Here is a 16,050-nt window from a genome sequence, read left to right on the forward strand (position 1 = left end):
ATTGTCTACACAGACTGGCAGTGGCTTCTCCAAGGTTGCAGGCAGGAATCTCTCTCAGCCCTGTCTTGGAGATGCTGCCAGGGAGGGAACTTGGACCCTTCTGCTCTTCCAGGAATGGCTCCATCCCTTGAGTCCTAGATGATCCCTGCTGGTTATGGTGTTGTGAGAGAGGAAAAAAATTTCTCTCTCTCCACTCCACACCATGAATAACCTTATAAACCCCTCATACCTCTTCTTAGTTGACTTTCCCCCTAAACTAAAAATTCCCAGATGTTGTAGCCTTACTTTGTAAGGAAGGTGCTTTCTGAATTTTTTGAAAAGGAATCAAATGCTCCTAGGTTCTTCCAGTTCTCTTGCACACAATCCCCCCCAAACCATCCTCCTCTCTACCAAGATCCCACAACTTGGGACTTCTCCAAGGGCACAATCCTTCTTTGCCTTCTGCCAGGTATTTAACTGAGCAATAACTTCCTGGCATGTAGCAGGGTTTTCATTAGTGCCAGGTTGGGTGTGGTCTGTGTGAGCACTTCAAGTGCCCCGTTCATGACGCCTAACTGTCTTTGAATGAGTTCCAATCAGATGTTGACGTTTAAGATTAGCTGGTCACTCTCTGGGGTCAAAGACTTCAAAACAGGTTTACTGAACCTTATCTACATTTCCCCTCAATGCTTGCAAAGTCAGGGCTTCATTTTTATCCACCTCCTTTTTGTCTGGTTTAAGAGATTCAAAAATAGGATTAAAGTGGAATTTGCCCAGTTCTCGTCTCCTGCAGTGCACTTGGGTGTCGCTGCTCTTACCTCCGGCTGCACAGAACTCATCGAGGAGTTTGAGTTGACCATGGCTTGGCACTTTTCCATCAGCTTTTGGTGGCCGCTAACTTTTATGAGTGGCAACTCCTGCTTATTGCTCCCAACAAATCCAGAACTTAACTGTTGGTTTGAAGGGCTCATGACCCAAAAGTTGATTTAAGAACCATAGACCGATGGCATGCCAATGTATAGCCATTAGAGAACAAGTAGACCATTCTATAAATATCAGGGGGAACTCTGAGGTATTTGAATCCACAGGCCCTCTCTGGCTGGATGTGGGCATGTAGGCACCTATAGTGTCAGGTGAGGCCCCTCCCCGCACAGGAAATGTTTTTCTGGTTTCAACAAATCAGGAGGAACACTCTGCTGCCAACTCCCTAAACTGCATTCCCCAGAAAACAAGTTACACTTAAGTTTCCATGGCCAGTGGGATGTCTCGCTTCTAGTGGGTTGCAGGGGAAGGTTGAGGAGTAGATACTAAGCTTGGGAGACAAAGTATGGTTGATCCAGAGGAAGATCAGTGGATGTGAGGGAGGACAAGGAAGTGGAGAGGGGGCCAGGAGGCTTTACACACAGGGCTTCTGCCCCCAAATCTCCTTCAGAAGAGAGTGTGTGCATTCATACACCAGCCAAACTTATCCCAAAGTCCCTTTGAGATCCTTGGACCCACTCCACACACAAATCAGGCTTTGTCTTGTGAATTCTAGCTTATCCCGATGTATTTCTGGGTTTTTAAAATGCTGGTTTTAAGCTACTTTTTCTGAAAATGGCGGGGCAAATAGGGAGAGGCACTGAAGCAGAATCATTAACATGATAAGAGGGATACTCTCTTTAGAAATGCAGATATAGCCCTTTAGTAATCTCCCCTCCACATTGGCTAGAAGGAAAACACAGAGGCATGCAATGTGAACTTGGAAAAACAGAATCCGAGAGCAGAGGGGAGGGGCTGCTTCCCTCAATGCCGCGAGTGTATTTCAAAGTGGCTTCACTCAACATTTACCCCGCAGCATGAAGCCATGTGTGAATAACTCCCGGTAAATAAAGCTTCTCATGGATCTGGGAGCACAGCAGTATGCAGTAGTGTAGCCCTGCGGGTTCCTTGAAGAGCAGATTGGGAGAGGCGGTGTCCCTGCAGAGGACAAAAAGGAACTGGGGCAGGGATGTATTGCCTGTTCTCAATGCTGGAGCAGAAAGCCCAGGGAAATGCACACGCTCCCGCTTGAGCAGGGAACCTCGGCTCGGCTCTCCTCATTGAAGTAGTGGGAGGGCATGAGGTGCTGTAGGGACTCGATTGGTGTGTCTTCCTCCTCAGACTCTATGGAGTACAGCCCAGGCTGGAGGGGCTGTCCCTGGCATCCACAAGTTGAGGTGCACCATGCTCTCTGCCTTCCTGGGAAGCTTCAGCAGCAGCAGCAGCAGCACTTGTGTGCTCCATGGTTGGGGGTGGCCCACATAATTGGCTGGTACCCCAGAGCAGCTTGGAGCCAGGAATGTGGGCGTGGCTGTATGCAGTGCTATGGCCATGGCTGCCATTGAACCCATGGATGGGCAGAGGAGGTGGGGGCTGTCCAGGCGGGGGCTGAGGCAGGCAGCTCCCACGACAAGGGGCCTGCTGCTCTCCTGCATGCCTGTCAGTGCTGCCATCTGGCTTGCCCCTTGCCTCTTCTCTGGTTAGGGGTGCTCACTCCAAGAAGTGCTCCTGGGTGCCACGCACTTCCTATCCCGGAGGACAGATGCCAGTTGGTCGTAGTGCATCATGGTCCTCAGCTCCACTCCCAATATCTCGTTGTGGGTGGTCACCTCCTTGAACGTGCCCCACTGCATTGGAATCCCCTCTGGGCCATCTGCTGAGATCTCCAAATTGAACACGGACTCATTCCTGAATCTTACTGCAGGTGTGACTGGACACTTCCTGAGGTCCACAGGTCCATGAACACCCCAGTCTCTGCCTCTGTCCACAACTTGGCGTGGTCTTTCTTGCCTTATCCCCAGCCTGGCTGCTCTTGGTGGCGGTGCCAAGCATTGGTCGAACACTGGACCACATGGCTGGTGGCGATTTCCAAAACAGGGGTTGAGGGGGCAGGGTCATTAACCTGGTCTCTTCACATGAGGGAGGGATGGGGGCATTTGTCACATGCATGCAGGGCAGTCCCTAGTGGGGTGTGGGGCTGGCGGGGGGGGGTCAGCATGTGCAGGGCTTCCTTAACATTTCATTTTGATTACAGCAGCATACTGACTGATGATATACTGAGCAAATTGTGTGTATAAGTGAGATTTATGGGCATGTCCAAACAGCTTGGACATATAGTGCATTTGTAAGTGAAAATGTTAAAAGCACAACACATGCCCCTTGCTTCACGGTTCTAGTCTGCTATTTACAATTAGCTCCACTTTCACTAGGTGTGAAGTACTCTATGGATAGAGAGAAGTCATTCTGGCAGCTTTACTACAGTAGGGGGAAATTATAAAAAATAAATGGATTGACCAATTCATTTCAAATTCAATATCCAGGGCCCTCCCATCCTACCCTATATCTATGCTCAATATCAACGCCCTATGCCAATTCATTCCAGGTGATCTAAAGAGTGGGGCAAAAAATGGGGTGCTTTACCCCTTTTTTATGAAGGCCGAGGGCAAATTTCTCCACGTGGGGGTGGAGTGATGGTCCAAGGGGGGACGGGGGACTTCAGTTCCAGAAGTTTTTGTAATTTTCTTCCATGAAACAAGCCACATATAGGACTTTAAAAAAATGTTTTTAGAAAAAAATTCAAAAAAATATTTTAAAAGATATAGGGCTAGATATACCTAGATATAGATATACCTAGCCCTCCCACCCTGATATCAGGGCCCTAGAGGCTGATATCAAAGTCCTAAAGCAAGCCATTCCACAAATGTACAAGGGTGGGGTGGATAATGAAAAAAGAGGAAATCCCATACCTTCCCTTGCTGGCTGAGAGGAGGAAGGCACATGGTCTCAGGCAGGGGTGTAGCTATAATTGAGCGAAAGGGTTCAAAGAACACGGGCCCCCAGCTCCTGAGGGCCCTCCAGCTCCACTTCTCCCTATTTTCTTCATTATCTCCCTCACTCTGGGGGGCCGCCAGAGAAAGGGATGAACACGGGCCCCCTCTCCCCTAGCTATGCCCCTGGCAGGGCTGCCTACAGGGCAGGTGTGCAGAGCACAGTGCTCTGGTGCGCAGCCAGCACTGGCCACTCTGCCTCCTGGGGTGCTTCAGGGACTGGGGATGGGGGTGAGTCTGGCAGGGCTAGGCAGTGGCATTGCGATGACAAGCTTTGTCTTAAGCTCTCACTGCTCCGTGCAGGAGGGACTCGACTTGCAAAAGGCTGGATTTGAAAAGTGAGGCCGGGGAGAAGGACAGGCGGAAGAATCCGGGGGCGGGGGCACATTTCTGCAGATTAGGAACTTCTAGCTGCAGCAGAAACCCTTACCTGCATAGAGGACGACAAGCAGTCTTCCCTTGCACCTCGCCAGCTCCCTGCTTGCTCCAGACTTCAGAGGAGCAATCAAGGTACTTTCACAGCTTCCCCATCCTCCTCCCCTCCTCCTCCCTCCCATGGAAATCCAGGGTCTCTCCGCCCCCCCCCCGCCCCAGCCTGTGGAAGTCTGGAGTTACTGGAGGTGGAGGAAAATCAGCAGCGTATTAATTGCCTGGCACGTAGCGCAGAGCCCTCCCTCCCTGCCTCCCTCCTTGCTGTGCCGGTCCTCCCTTTGCACAGCGATGCCCCCCCCGCCCCCGCCGCTATATTTGCTCTTTTTGAGGGCCTGTAAATGGGACTGCCACCCACCCACCCACCCCGGGAAGAGCTTCTACACTGGAGAGCTTCACGGAGGCTGACGGAGAGGCCTCTTTCTGGAAGCCCACTGAACAGGTGTGGCAGCCTTCAGGGAGCCTTTTGACAGCAGGCAAGCCTGCCCACAGTCACCCAGGCTGGGGGAGAAAGATACATTTCTGCAGGGCAGGCAGCTCCAGTGCGGGGTCTGTCCCAGCGCAGGGCTGGGGGCGATGGGCCCGGTCGCCCCACCCTAAGGACAGTCCTGCGTGCATGCAAGGCCAGCAGTGGAGGGGTGTGGTCATCAACCTCGTGTGCGCACAGAGCAAGTGGAGTGCAGAGACCAGCTCTCCAGGCCATCTAAAAAGTAACAACTTTGCTTTGCCATTAAGACAGTCATTGTTTGCACAAGCAGCTGCCCGGCCGGAAATAGCACCAAGGACACTCAAGATGGACAGTGCTGAAAGATGCCTGGATGGGCTTGTGGGAAACAGGTCTGGCCCTGCAAGCTACACTTAAGAAATGAAGAGCCTTATGGGCAGGCCACATGTGCCCTTTTGGGGGACTAATACCTGGTTGTGAGCCCCCCCCATCACCCCACTATATCTTCACTTTGAGGAGTTAATAAATAACTTTATGGCCAGTGGGACAGGAAAGGAAAGCAGGGGTCCTTTGAATGCTGCTGCTGACCATACAAAGTTCCCCCTGCCCCTACTGCTGGACCATCCTCCCCTTTCAACTCCCCCCGGTAGATATATTTGCTTTTTGGACACATCGGAAGGAGCAGTCCTTGCCTGGCAGGAGCCCGGCAGTGCTTTGCAAACCTTGAAACCTGCTCCCTACGTAAAACCCATGAAATACATCTTTTCTGTTCCCACACATATTCACTTGCCCGGCGCTCACTGACGTCTGTTGTGCATTGATGTGCATTGGCACATCAGACTGATCCCTTGGACCACAGCCACATTGCACATTAACACCTTAGCACACTGGCACATTGGCACATTTTTAAATAAAAATTATTATTATTATTTTTTTTATTAAGCTCTCACAAACCAGAATCCCACAGCGCATAACACAGGCGTTGTGGAAAATGGCAGGGACATCAGTGCGGAAGGAAGCTGCCTACATGATAATACACCAGCGCAAAGGCCCCCATTTTAATGAGGGGGGGAGTCCGAGGGCAATAAAAACGTGAGTTATTTATTATTATTATTACATTTATATCCCGCTCTTCCTCCAAGGAGCCCAGAGCGGTGTACTACATACTTAAGTTTCTCTTTCACAACAACGCCGTGAAGTAGGCTAGGCTGAGAGAGAAGTGACTGGCCCAGAGTCACCCAGCTAGTTTCATGGCTGAATGGGGATTTGAACTCGGGTCTCCCCGGTCCTAGTCTAACCACTACACCACGCTGGCTCGCGTTCCATGATTTGTGCTGCCAGGGCTCAATGTGTTTTTGCACAAAGCCCTGCACTGATGAATTCTCGGGGGCTGCTGCGGCTTTCACCGTCTCATTCTAACATCTGAGGAACACCTGAGTCCCAAAACATGCAGCGGAAAGCAGGCATCCACCAATGTGTTTCTTTCACTTTAAATGGAGAAACTACAGGGATGTGGTGACAACTCCTATTATCCCCAGCCATGGTGGCTGAAGGCCATTGTAGCTGAGGATGATACTCTCCCCACATCCTGGTTGCTAATTCTCCATTGCACATGTCCTACATTTGAAATAAACAACATCTCCTGTTTGCTGCTATAAAGCATATGCATGCATCTAAAAGCAGTTGAGTGCCCTTCAGAAACTACTGAATTCTACTTAGCCAAAACCAATTTGTAATGTGAAATTAAACATATTACTAAGTTATGGAGAAACCCTACAGATATTAAGCAGAGCACATGAAGGCAAAATCATGTTTGAGGTAAAATAGAAAATAAAATAAAAAAGACCAAGGAGCACTGCAGGGTTTAAGAGACTGAAAAAATCAATTCAAATTACACAGATTTTGTGCTTAATTGCTCGGCTTTGGCTAAGGTTTGCTCTGCGAAAAGTTCAAGTTTGGAGCCTGAACGTTGCTAACTTCAAAATGCCTATTAAGGGTATTACTTACAGCTGCTGATCACAGAATAATTCTCTTCTCATTGATTAGAACTGACCTGCCAATCACAGCACACTCCTTTTTCACAGCACACTCCTTTTGTCACATGATGCAGTTTCCCCAGCTACTTAAAGTTTTTATTTTGCTGAGTCAGAGCTCAGCTGAGCTTGGAAGGAAGGGTAGCCTTGTTTGTGGAGCACTGGCTAGAGTGCAGTATGGAGCGTGTGAGTTGTGGATTCTCTGTTGTTGCTGTAGGGCTTGGAATAGAAGGAAGGCTATTGGTGCTGAAGTTGTAAAACAAGGATGTGATGTGGTATGGAAATGAAATGGGCTGGAACCACCACCACCACCCCACAATTTAATGCATAGCTTGATCTTCTTGGAGAAGACCTATTCTGTTCCCTGGCTGATTCCAATTGCCTTCTTAGATGTGTAGTCTCTCTATGCTTCTGTTTTCTTAATTATTGTTCTTGACTTCTGTCTGTGGAAGTATCCTTTTATGACCACATAGTACCATCAATGTAAATAATATACTAGTGTATGTAGAAGCATATTTATTAGAGAGATACGGTATAGCTACTAGAAGTAAAAGATAAATCTCTGTCCCGGGCAGAATGCAACCCAAAGTCTGCCTGTGAGAGAGGCAACGGTGAATAAAAACAAAGTTCCACCTGCTTAGGTGTTAATAGGGATGGAGGATACGGTTTTAAATAACCGCTTCACAGGAGGAGGATTTTGGACTGTGCAATGAAAGGGGTTAATACAGAACACTTTTGTTTGAGGGCTGTAATATCTTTCTGTACAGGTCTCTTGGGGAAACTGGAGGAATATTTTGGATGAACAGTGTCCAAATTATCACTGAGAGATAAAAAGGCTTTTATCTCTCAGGCAGGAATGGGGGGCCTCTGGAAAGAGCAATTGCAGGCAGAAGGTTCCAAGTTCCCTCCCCGGCATCTTCAAGGTAGGGCTGAGAGAGACTGGGCTCTAATGAGCAGCTGCAAGAGACCTCACAACACCTGTGCCAGGCCATCTTGTGCACATGCTGGAGGAGAGGTTAGGGGCAGATAAGCAAAGTGTTATACTGTTCTCATTGAAGCGTGGGGGAAAGTGGGAAAGTTGTCAAATCCTTAGACTGCAAAGAGAACCTGTTTCATCCAAGTGTGTGTCTGGTGTGTCTACTCCACCACAGACTTCAGCTAAAAGAATATGTGGCTATGCTACACAATGAGGCCATTCACACGATCAAAAACTGTGTTTGACCCAGGTTTGGGAGCTGTGTGTGCTCCCAACTTCCAGTTGTGTGGAGGCAAGGGAGGAGGAAAAACTACCCAGGTTTCCCTCCTCCCTTGCTTCCACGCAACTGAAAATTGGGAGGGCACACAGCTCCCAAACCTGGGTAGAACACAGTTTTTGATTGTGTGAATGACCTCAATAGGCTGATTCTCATGACCCTCATATGGGTGGGAGAGCTGGGCCTGCTCCTGATCTGCAGTCGTGTGAAGTTGGAAAGCTAGTTAGGAGGAGGGGAGAGAGGTCATGTGGCAGGCAGGGGCTGGGTAGGCCAACTCGCGTTCTGTCGCCAGCATATTACTGAGGGTAGATGAAGGAACTGCCCTTCCCAGCTGCTTCCTCCCACACGATCACTCTCCCTTCCTCCAACCCTGCTTTCGGTTCAGATAAATTCTAACTGGTGGCCCCTTCCCCAGCTGAGGATCGCCTGAATGAGTCTACTGAATTTGAGCTTTCACTTGAAGTGTGTTGCTGGTAGTCCACTTGGATGTCTCCAACAAAGTGACTTCCTAAGGTCTCCCCCACCCATGGCAGCCTCTCTAAGACCAAGATAAACAGACAGAACTCTCTACCCACCCCCAACCCTTAGACCACTGAACTGTGGCTGACTACCCACTGCCCAGAGGTTGTAAAGACACTGGAAGAAGACACTTTCCCCTTTCCCCTAAATCCTTCATGCCCACTCTGCGCACAACAGATTAACATGTCTAATTCCCTTCCTATAGGGTGTGATTGCAGATGGACTGAACATCCGGCCTGGAGAGGGCATTCAAGTGAGGGGAAGGGTCCTAGCAGATGCTAAAGAGTAAGTTGACAAGGAGGGAAGGATGGTCCAGGGCAGATGGCTTATTATGATGGTTCTATAGAGAGCTACCAATACTTGGAAAACAGTTTTTATCCTGCAAAGTGTTGAGGTTTATGATTTAGCAAAGCACCAAGGAAGTTACAGAGTGCAGAGTTTAGTTGTTGCAGCTATTTAAGAAACACACATGGAGATCACTGTAGAGTAAACTAAATTGATTTATTGGTGAAGTACTTTTAAAATAGGAAAGACCTATCCTATCCATCGGCTACATAATGAATAGATAGGAAGAAAAAGAGAGATTTCCATCTTCTCTCTAGAAGGAAAGGAAGAGGACTGACTCACTACAGGAAGTACCTGAGGAGTCACAGAGCAGAGGCAAGCAGGGATAAGTAAGGAGACCCTCACTAGCTACCTCTGCTCCCAGTGCCCCTAGTGCTCATTAGGATAGTTGGTGAAAAAGGTCGATAAACTGGAACTCCATCTCCAACACAAAGCACTACACCTGCAGTGCAGACCGATAGCTTTTTATCACTGCCCTCTGGGGCTTGTTTCTGTTTCTCTCTAGTATAAAAACTCTACTATGGGGTGGGCTGGCAACCTTTGACACAAGCCATGGAACTGCTTCCACACTGTCTGTGACTGGAAAACAGGCATGCACTACCTTGTAATTCAGAGCCCTTCTCTAAGATTCAGTGCTGGGGCGGGTGTGTGTGGAGATGGTGGCTTTTGTGTTCAAGAATGCAGGATGGGTTTCTAGCAGGGGCGTATCTAGAGTAGGGCAGGCAGGGCATGTGCCCCAGGCGCCACTTGAAGGGAGGCGCCTTTTTTAAAAACTAAAAAACTAAAAAAGATGGTTGCCAAAAACAAAATGGCCACTGTGCATGCTCAAATGGCCTCTGTGAGGCCCTAGGCCATGCCACGCCACGCCTCGCAGAGGCCATTTGAGCATGCACAGCAGCCATTTTGTTTTCAGAAGCCATTAAAAAGAAAATTAAAAATGGGCACTGCACATGCACAAATGGTCCCTGCAAGGCCCTAGAGGCCAGTGGGGGGAGGGGGACCCCCATGGCCTTTAGGAAGCCCCCCGAAGGGGCTACAGGTAAAAAAATTAATATAATATGTCACTGTACAAATATTCATATTGGCACTATGTACAGAAAATCAGGGCTTGTGTACACTGAGCTGAAGCTTATAAGCTAGGATTGTATTCATCTGCTCTCACTTTGCTTCTTGTGATAAGTGAGTTAAATGTGATCTCTTAATAATATGGCTATTAATGGTGAGTTTGTCTTTGAATCTGTGAAATCCTGAGTATTAAGACCCACTGGGAGTTTCTTGCTCTTTCTCTCATTTTAACTGTCTTTTCGAAATACTAGAATATATTCCAAGCAGTGACACAGTTTACTCTGCATATCCTTTAATTATTTTCAGAGTATCTGGGAAAAGTCAAATTCTCCATTTATGTTTAAAACTTATGTAATGGTGATGCAACAATGCATAGTAGAGAATTAGACAGGCACTTCTGTTTAGTTTTCCAAGTACACCTCCACATAGTCTTTGGGTATTTCATGAGCCCCTGCATACTGAAATGTGTAGTTTTCTAGCATTTTTTGGTCTGGCTATGTCCACTGCTAAATAGTTCTTGAACTATTACAAGATTAACGAGCTTGACTTGTATTTTTCAGCTGATATTATGGTAAAGTTATCTGAAAGATGGGTGTCAGCTGTTTGAACAGGGGGCGCAATTTCATTGCTTGCCCTAGGCGCTTTTCCCCCTAGATATGCCTCTGGTTTCTAGTATTTATGGAGATGTAAAAGGTGAAAGAAATATCTGCTTTAAAATGGTGTCTAGATAAGTCGGAGAGGCTTGCATTAAGAGAGGAAATGGTACCCTGTCTGCCTCTGGCGCCTGCCATGAGTCCCTGGAATGTGAAGTAAGTTGCTGCCACCCCCCAAAATGTATACAGACCGCTGTTCCCTCTACCCACCCAACCCAGCTGATTCTAGGGCTAACTTCCTGCTGCTGGTCCTGCCCTTCTCTGCTGCTGCTATGTTCTTCTTATCCTTGTAGATTTTGTATAGATCTGGGCAAAGACTGTGACAACCTCCTGATCCGCTTCAATCCACGCTTTGCCGGCCATAAGGATACGTTAAACACTGTTATCTGCAACTCCAAGCAAAACGGGGTGTGGGGGGACGAGGAGGAAAAACTACACTTCCCATTCCTGCGAGGGGAACTCACGAAGGTGAGGTCCTACCAATGAAGGGCGTGGCATCCTTGGGATTCTTGGCTCATTTGTGTGGAGAGTAAATGAATGGCAATCCTTGTTGTGTTGAAAGACCTGGTCTGGGGGGTCCTTTCATGAGGTGAAGGGGCTGCTCCTCTTGATCTGGTCTGTATGTTCAGAAAAACTAGAATGCCAGTGGGGAGAGCAATGAGCTGAAAATGGTCCCAGTGCCCAACTCCCTGCCTGCATAAAGCTATCCTGTAAAGGTTCTTCTTGCCTAGCTGCCTTCCAGAAAAGCTAGTCTTGCTATGGGGAGTTCTTGGTGATGTGACTGTCTCCTTCCCCCACATCTTGATGTAGTGCTGGAATGTATGCTTCTGAACGTATAGCTCCAAAGTCACTGAGGGATAGCTTACATAAATGAATGGTAACTAATTACATAAATGCGGCGCCTAGTACAAACTAGCAAGTGCAGCATTATGCTGACTGCACAAATCAATTGCACTCTGGAAAGCACACCACGCTGCAGGCGGGGTGGTCACATCTTCCAGAACAGTGGTGTGTGGAGAGCACTGTTGCCCCAGAGTGATGGTCCTGGCTTAAGTGATGTGGCGTGTCTGTGTTGGACCTCTTGAGCCACAAGCAAAGGCATTGGCTTGGGAGGAACATGCACTTGAAACCCACTTCAGAGCCTTTTCAACTGTCCTGGCATGGTGTAGTGGTTAGAGTGCTGGACCAGGACTGGGGAGACCCGAGTTCAAATCCCCATTCAGCCATGAAACTAGCTGGGTGACTCTGGGCCAGTCACTTCTCTCTCAACTTAACCTACTTCACAGGGTTGTTGTGAAAGAGAAACTCAAGTATGTGGTACACCGCTCTGGGCTTCTTGGAGGAAGAGTGGGATATAAATGTAATAATAATAATTTATTATTAAATATTAATATAATATTATATAATTATTATTATATAATATTAATATTATCTTGGATCCTGCAATTCTTTGAAGGACTTAAGGACATACGAACAGCCCTGCTGGATCAGGCCGAAGTCTGAGGACTTGGACCAGAGAGTTCTCTGTGAAAGGGACTATGCATTTGAACTAACTTCCTTGGGCTCCTTCAGGAGTAGCAAGAGAGCCAAACTGCATTCAGTGTATAGCAGAAATGCTCACAGTGCCAGGTTTAGGCACACGATCATTAAGGGCCTTGCATTATGAAGGGCCTCGGATTACTAAAAAATGATTAAAGTCTTACATAGCTGGTTGGAAAATAATGGGGGGGGCAAAATAAACTAAAACAAGATGCTATCTTTTTGATAAGACAAAAATATAAGGAGTTTATAAATCTGTGCAGAAATTACTGTAAGTTGTGCTGACATTTCATTAGACCAGTGATTGGTTTTGACCAAATCTTGCAGCCACTGTTACAGACAGCATCCACCTCTTCAGGGAGTTATTAACTCAGGGCTTCATGCTGCGGGGTAAATGCTGAGTGAAGCCACTTCGAATCACACTCGTGGCATTGAGGGAAGCAGCTCTCTGTTCGGTTTCTGTTTTTGCAAGTTCATATGGCATGCCTCCCTGTTTTCCTTCTAACTGTGTGGGGATGGGGAGAGAGAGATTACTAAAGAGCTATATCTGCATTTTTAAAGAGAACATCCCTCTTATCATGCTAATGAACCTACATCTGTGCCTCTCCCTATTTGCGTTTTTGGAAAAAGTAGCTTAAAACCAGCATTTTAAAAACCCAGAAATACACCGAGTTAAGCTAGAATTCATATGACAAAGCCTGATTTGTGTGTGGACTGGGTCCAAGGATCTTGAAGGGACTTCGGGGAGAGCTGGTCTTGTGGTAGCAAGCATGACTTGTCCCTGTAGCTAAGCAGGGTCTGCCCTGGTTGCATCTGAATGGGAGACTTGATGTGTGAGCACTGCAAGATCTTCCCCTCGGGATGAAGCTGCTCTGGGAAGAGCAGAAGGTTCCAAGTTCCCTCCCTGGCTTCTCCAAGATAGAGCTGAGAGAGATTCCTGCCTGCAACCTTGGAGAAGCCGTTGCCTGTCTGTGAAGACAATACTGAGCTAGATAGACCAATGGTCTGACTCAGTATATGGCAGTTTCCTATGTTCCTATGGGGTAAGCTTGGCTGGTGTGTGAACGCACACACACTCTCTTCCGAAGGAGATTTGGGGCAGAAGCCCTGTCTGTAAAGCCTCCTGGTGGTATAACCGTGAGCAGCAGAGCAAGGGTATGTGGCATGCCTAGGGTGAGGCTTCCACTCCATTTTGTAATGCTATAGGGCCTTTTGAGCTTGACATACCTTACTTACATTACAGAAAGGCCTCAGCATGATGTCATCCAGTTTTGGGTGCTCATCTCTTCCCCATGTCCAATAAGCCTGGATTACCAGCCTATTTTTCTTGTCCCAGATATGTTTGGGCTCCAAGGTGTGGTATATAAAACTGGGAGGCAGCTACTGGGCTTGCAAGTTACATGTGGGGAAATGCTCTGCTTGGCTGCTTTCTTGCATAGGGCATAACAACTTGGCTAGGGGTGTGTACTACTGTGAATGTCGGGTTCGGGTCTGACTTGACCTGATCTCTCAAATGTTGATTCGGGGTCCTGTGAACCCTTCACAATGTTGGTGTCGGGTATTTCCCTGACCAACCTTAATCAGTTTTTAAAAATTCTAAGATACTTGCTGCGAAACCTAGAAGAAACTTTACCTAACGTTTGAGAATTGCAGGGGAAACCTGGAAATCGGTCACTTTAATTTCAAACTGTGCGAGTTTAAAAATGAGCTCTCAAGTGTTTAAAAGCCAGAAATGAATGTTTGGGTGGGCTGGGAGGAGGGTGGATACATGTAGAAGGCAGAAGACATTGCGCCCCAAGCTACAATTGGCGGGGGGAGCCTTTCTGCCACCATTTGGAGCTCTGATTATCTCCAAACATGATTGGAGAACTCCAACATGAATTATTATTATTATTTATATCCTGCTCTTCCTCCAAGGAGCCCAGAGCGATGTACTACATACTTAAGTTTCTCCTCACAACAACCCTGTGAAGTAGGTTAGGCTGAGAGAGAAGTGACTGGCCCAGAGTCACCCAGCTAGTATCATGGCTGAATGGGGATTTGAACTCGGGTCTCCCTGCTCCTAATCCAGCACTCTAACCACTATGCCACGCTGGCTCTCTTGGCTTTCCTAGGTCAGAGTATCCCTAACACTCTCTGACCTGGCCCATGTCAGGCCAGATCTAGGCTGCATAACCCTAATCTTGGTGTGATCCGAATATATAAACTAAGCTTACGGATATAGTTAGTTTGCCTTGAGCTTTTGGGGACCAGTCTTGCAGCTCATGGGGGTGGGGGAAAATTCTCTTGGGTATGTGGATGAGTGTTTAGCATCCCAGACTGCTACATAATTCCTTCTCTTCATGCAGGTCTCCTTCACTTTTGCTACTGCTGCAAAGGTGAAGGTGAACATGGCAGAAGGTCAGATCTTCTACCTTGACCGAGTGGGCCAGCAGTTCTCCTTCCCAAATCGACTGGGCCTTGAAGCCATCCAGTATGTCTCAGTGGGGGGAGACTTCAGAGTGAAAGGTCTCAACTTCTTCTGATCTGTTGACCCTCTGATCCTGCTATGTAGTCGAATGAGCTCAAAATGTACTCTTCCAACCAAGCACTGTTCTGCATGTTAGCTATTGAAAAGAGATCTGCACTGTAAGGGGGGCCTTTGTCTGGGCTTTCTAGAGGCAAAGGGACCCAGGATCCTTTCGCTTGCTGAGCCATGATTGTGGAATTTCTCCAAGGCTGGGCTCTCTGGGTATGCTCTGACCTTACTTAAGGTTACAGTTTTCAGAGGGGTAGTTCATTTCTGCAGCAGCGGTCTTATAGCACCTTAAACATGAGGTGCATCATCTGAAGTGGGCTTTAATCAATAAAAGCTTATGCTAAAATGAGTCTGTCTTTAAGATGCTACAAGGCTTTGCACTTGCCTAAGGCTGTGGTTGTTCAATCCTTCTGGAAAAGGAAGTGCCACCATGGGGTGAGCTTTCTCTAGTGGTTCTCCATTAGTACATCCTTTTGAGTCTCTGCCTGCTTAACCTTTGAGTGAGTGCAGAGCTGCTGGGAGGCTCCAAACTCATTTGCTTCCTATTGCTTGTCACAGAGACAGGCCGTTGACTCCACAAAATGAATGGCAATGCTTGCAGCCAGAAATATTCCGGGCACAAAATTGATCTTGGGCTTTGCTTCTCAGGAACCCCATGCACATCTTAATATGTGGATGGAAACTTGCTAATAAAGAGAAGATGTATTGGTCTAGAATGCAAGACTCTGTTGTTCATGGAAACTAATGCTGTGACAAATCAGTAGCTGTTAAAGGTGTTTGTGTGCACATGCTAGGAACTCACTCTAGCAGTAAGTCAGGACTTTTGTAAATAATCCTTCTCAGTTGGTCCACATAGGCTTAACTTGTTATCTCAAAGGGAAGGGGGGAAAGCTTTCAGGCTGTTTTCCTGACACTTTTTAAAAAAATTGAACCCGCCATCAATTTAAAAGGTTAAAAGCAATCTCTTGGTTAAAGAAAGTGAAGGAGGGACTCACCCATCAGGGAAAATGCTGGTGCTGGAGGAATTCTATTATTACTGTTAGTCCCTGCTGTAGGTACTGGAGTTTCTGTTGCCTTTTTGCACTGAAGGGTGAAGTCTGATGAGGCTCTCCAAAAGGCACTTGAGCTGTTTCTGCCTAGTTCAATCTTGTCATCCTGCTCATGCTGTTCCATGAGCAGTACCGATATTTACAAAATGCTGGTAGTCCTGAAGCTGCTCCTCTGAGAGGTGATTGCACAAGATGTCCAAGACTGGATTCTCTCACAGCTCCGGGTTCTCCTTCAGCTCATGGGCAGCCACCACCATTCCTCACTTCTCATTCCTGGAGCTTTATCCCAAATCACTGTGTTGGCAAGAAGAAGTGAAAAACTTGGCATTGCAGGTCTGGAGCCTATGTGCCCTGGTCTGCTCCCTCCCTACCCTT

At 47.5% G+C, this 16,050-nt stretch overlaps 1 protein-coding gene across 1 annotated transcript; it reads left to right on the forward strand.

The window, feature by feature from the left end:
- Positions 1–6,814: 6,814 nt before the first annotated feature.
- LOC128325868 (16 kDa beta-galactoside-binding lectin-like) lies at positions 6,815–15,342 on the forward strand. Its single transcript, XM_053251715.1, has 4 exons — positions 6,815–6,920; positions 8,712–8,791; positions 10,863–11,037; positions 14,457–15,342. The coding sequence occupies exons 1-4, from the start codon at positions 6,912–6,914 to the stop codon at positions 14,631–14,633; spliced, it is 441 nt and encodes a 146-aa protein (XP_053107690.1). The 5' UTR covers positions 6,815–6,911; the 3' UTR covers positions 14,634–15,342.
- Positions 15,343–16,050: the final 708 nt, after the last annotated feature.

This window comes from Hemicordylus capensis, chromosome 5 (genome assembly GCF_027244095.1).
Source record: "Hemicordylus capensis ecotype Gifberg chromosome 5, rHemCap1.1.pri, whole genome shotgun sequence".
NCBI lineage: Eukaryota > Metazoa > Chordata > Lepidosauria > Squamata > Cordylidae > Hemicordylus > Hemicordylus capensis.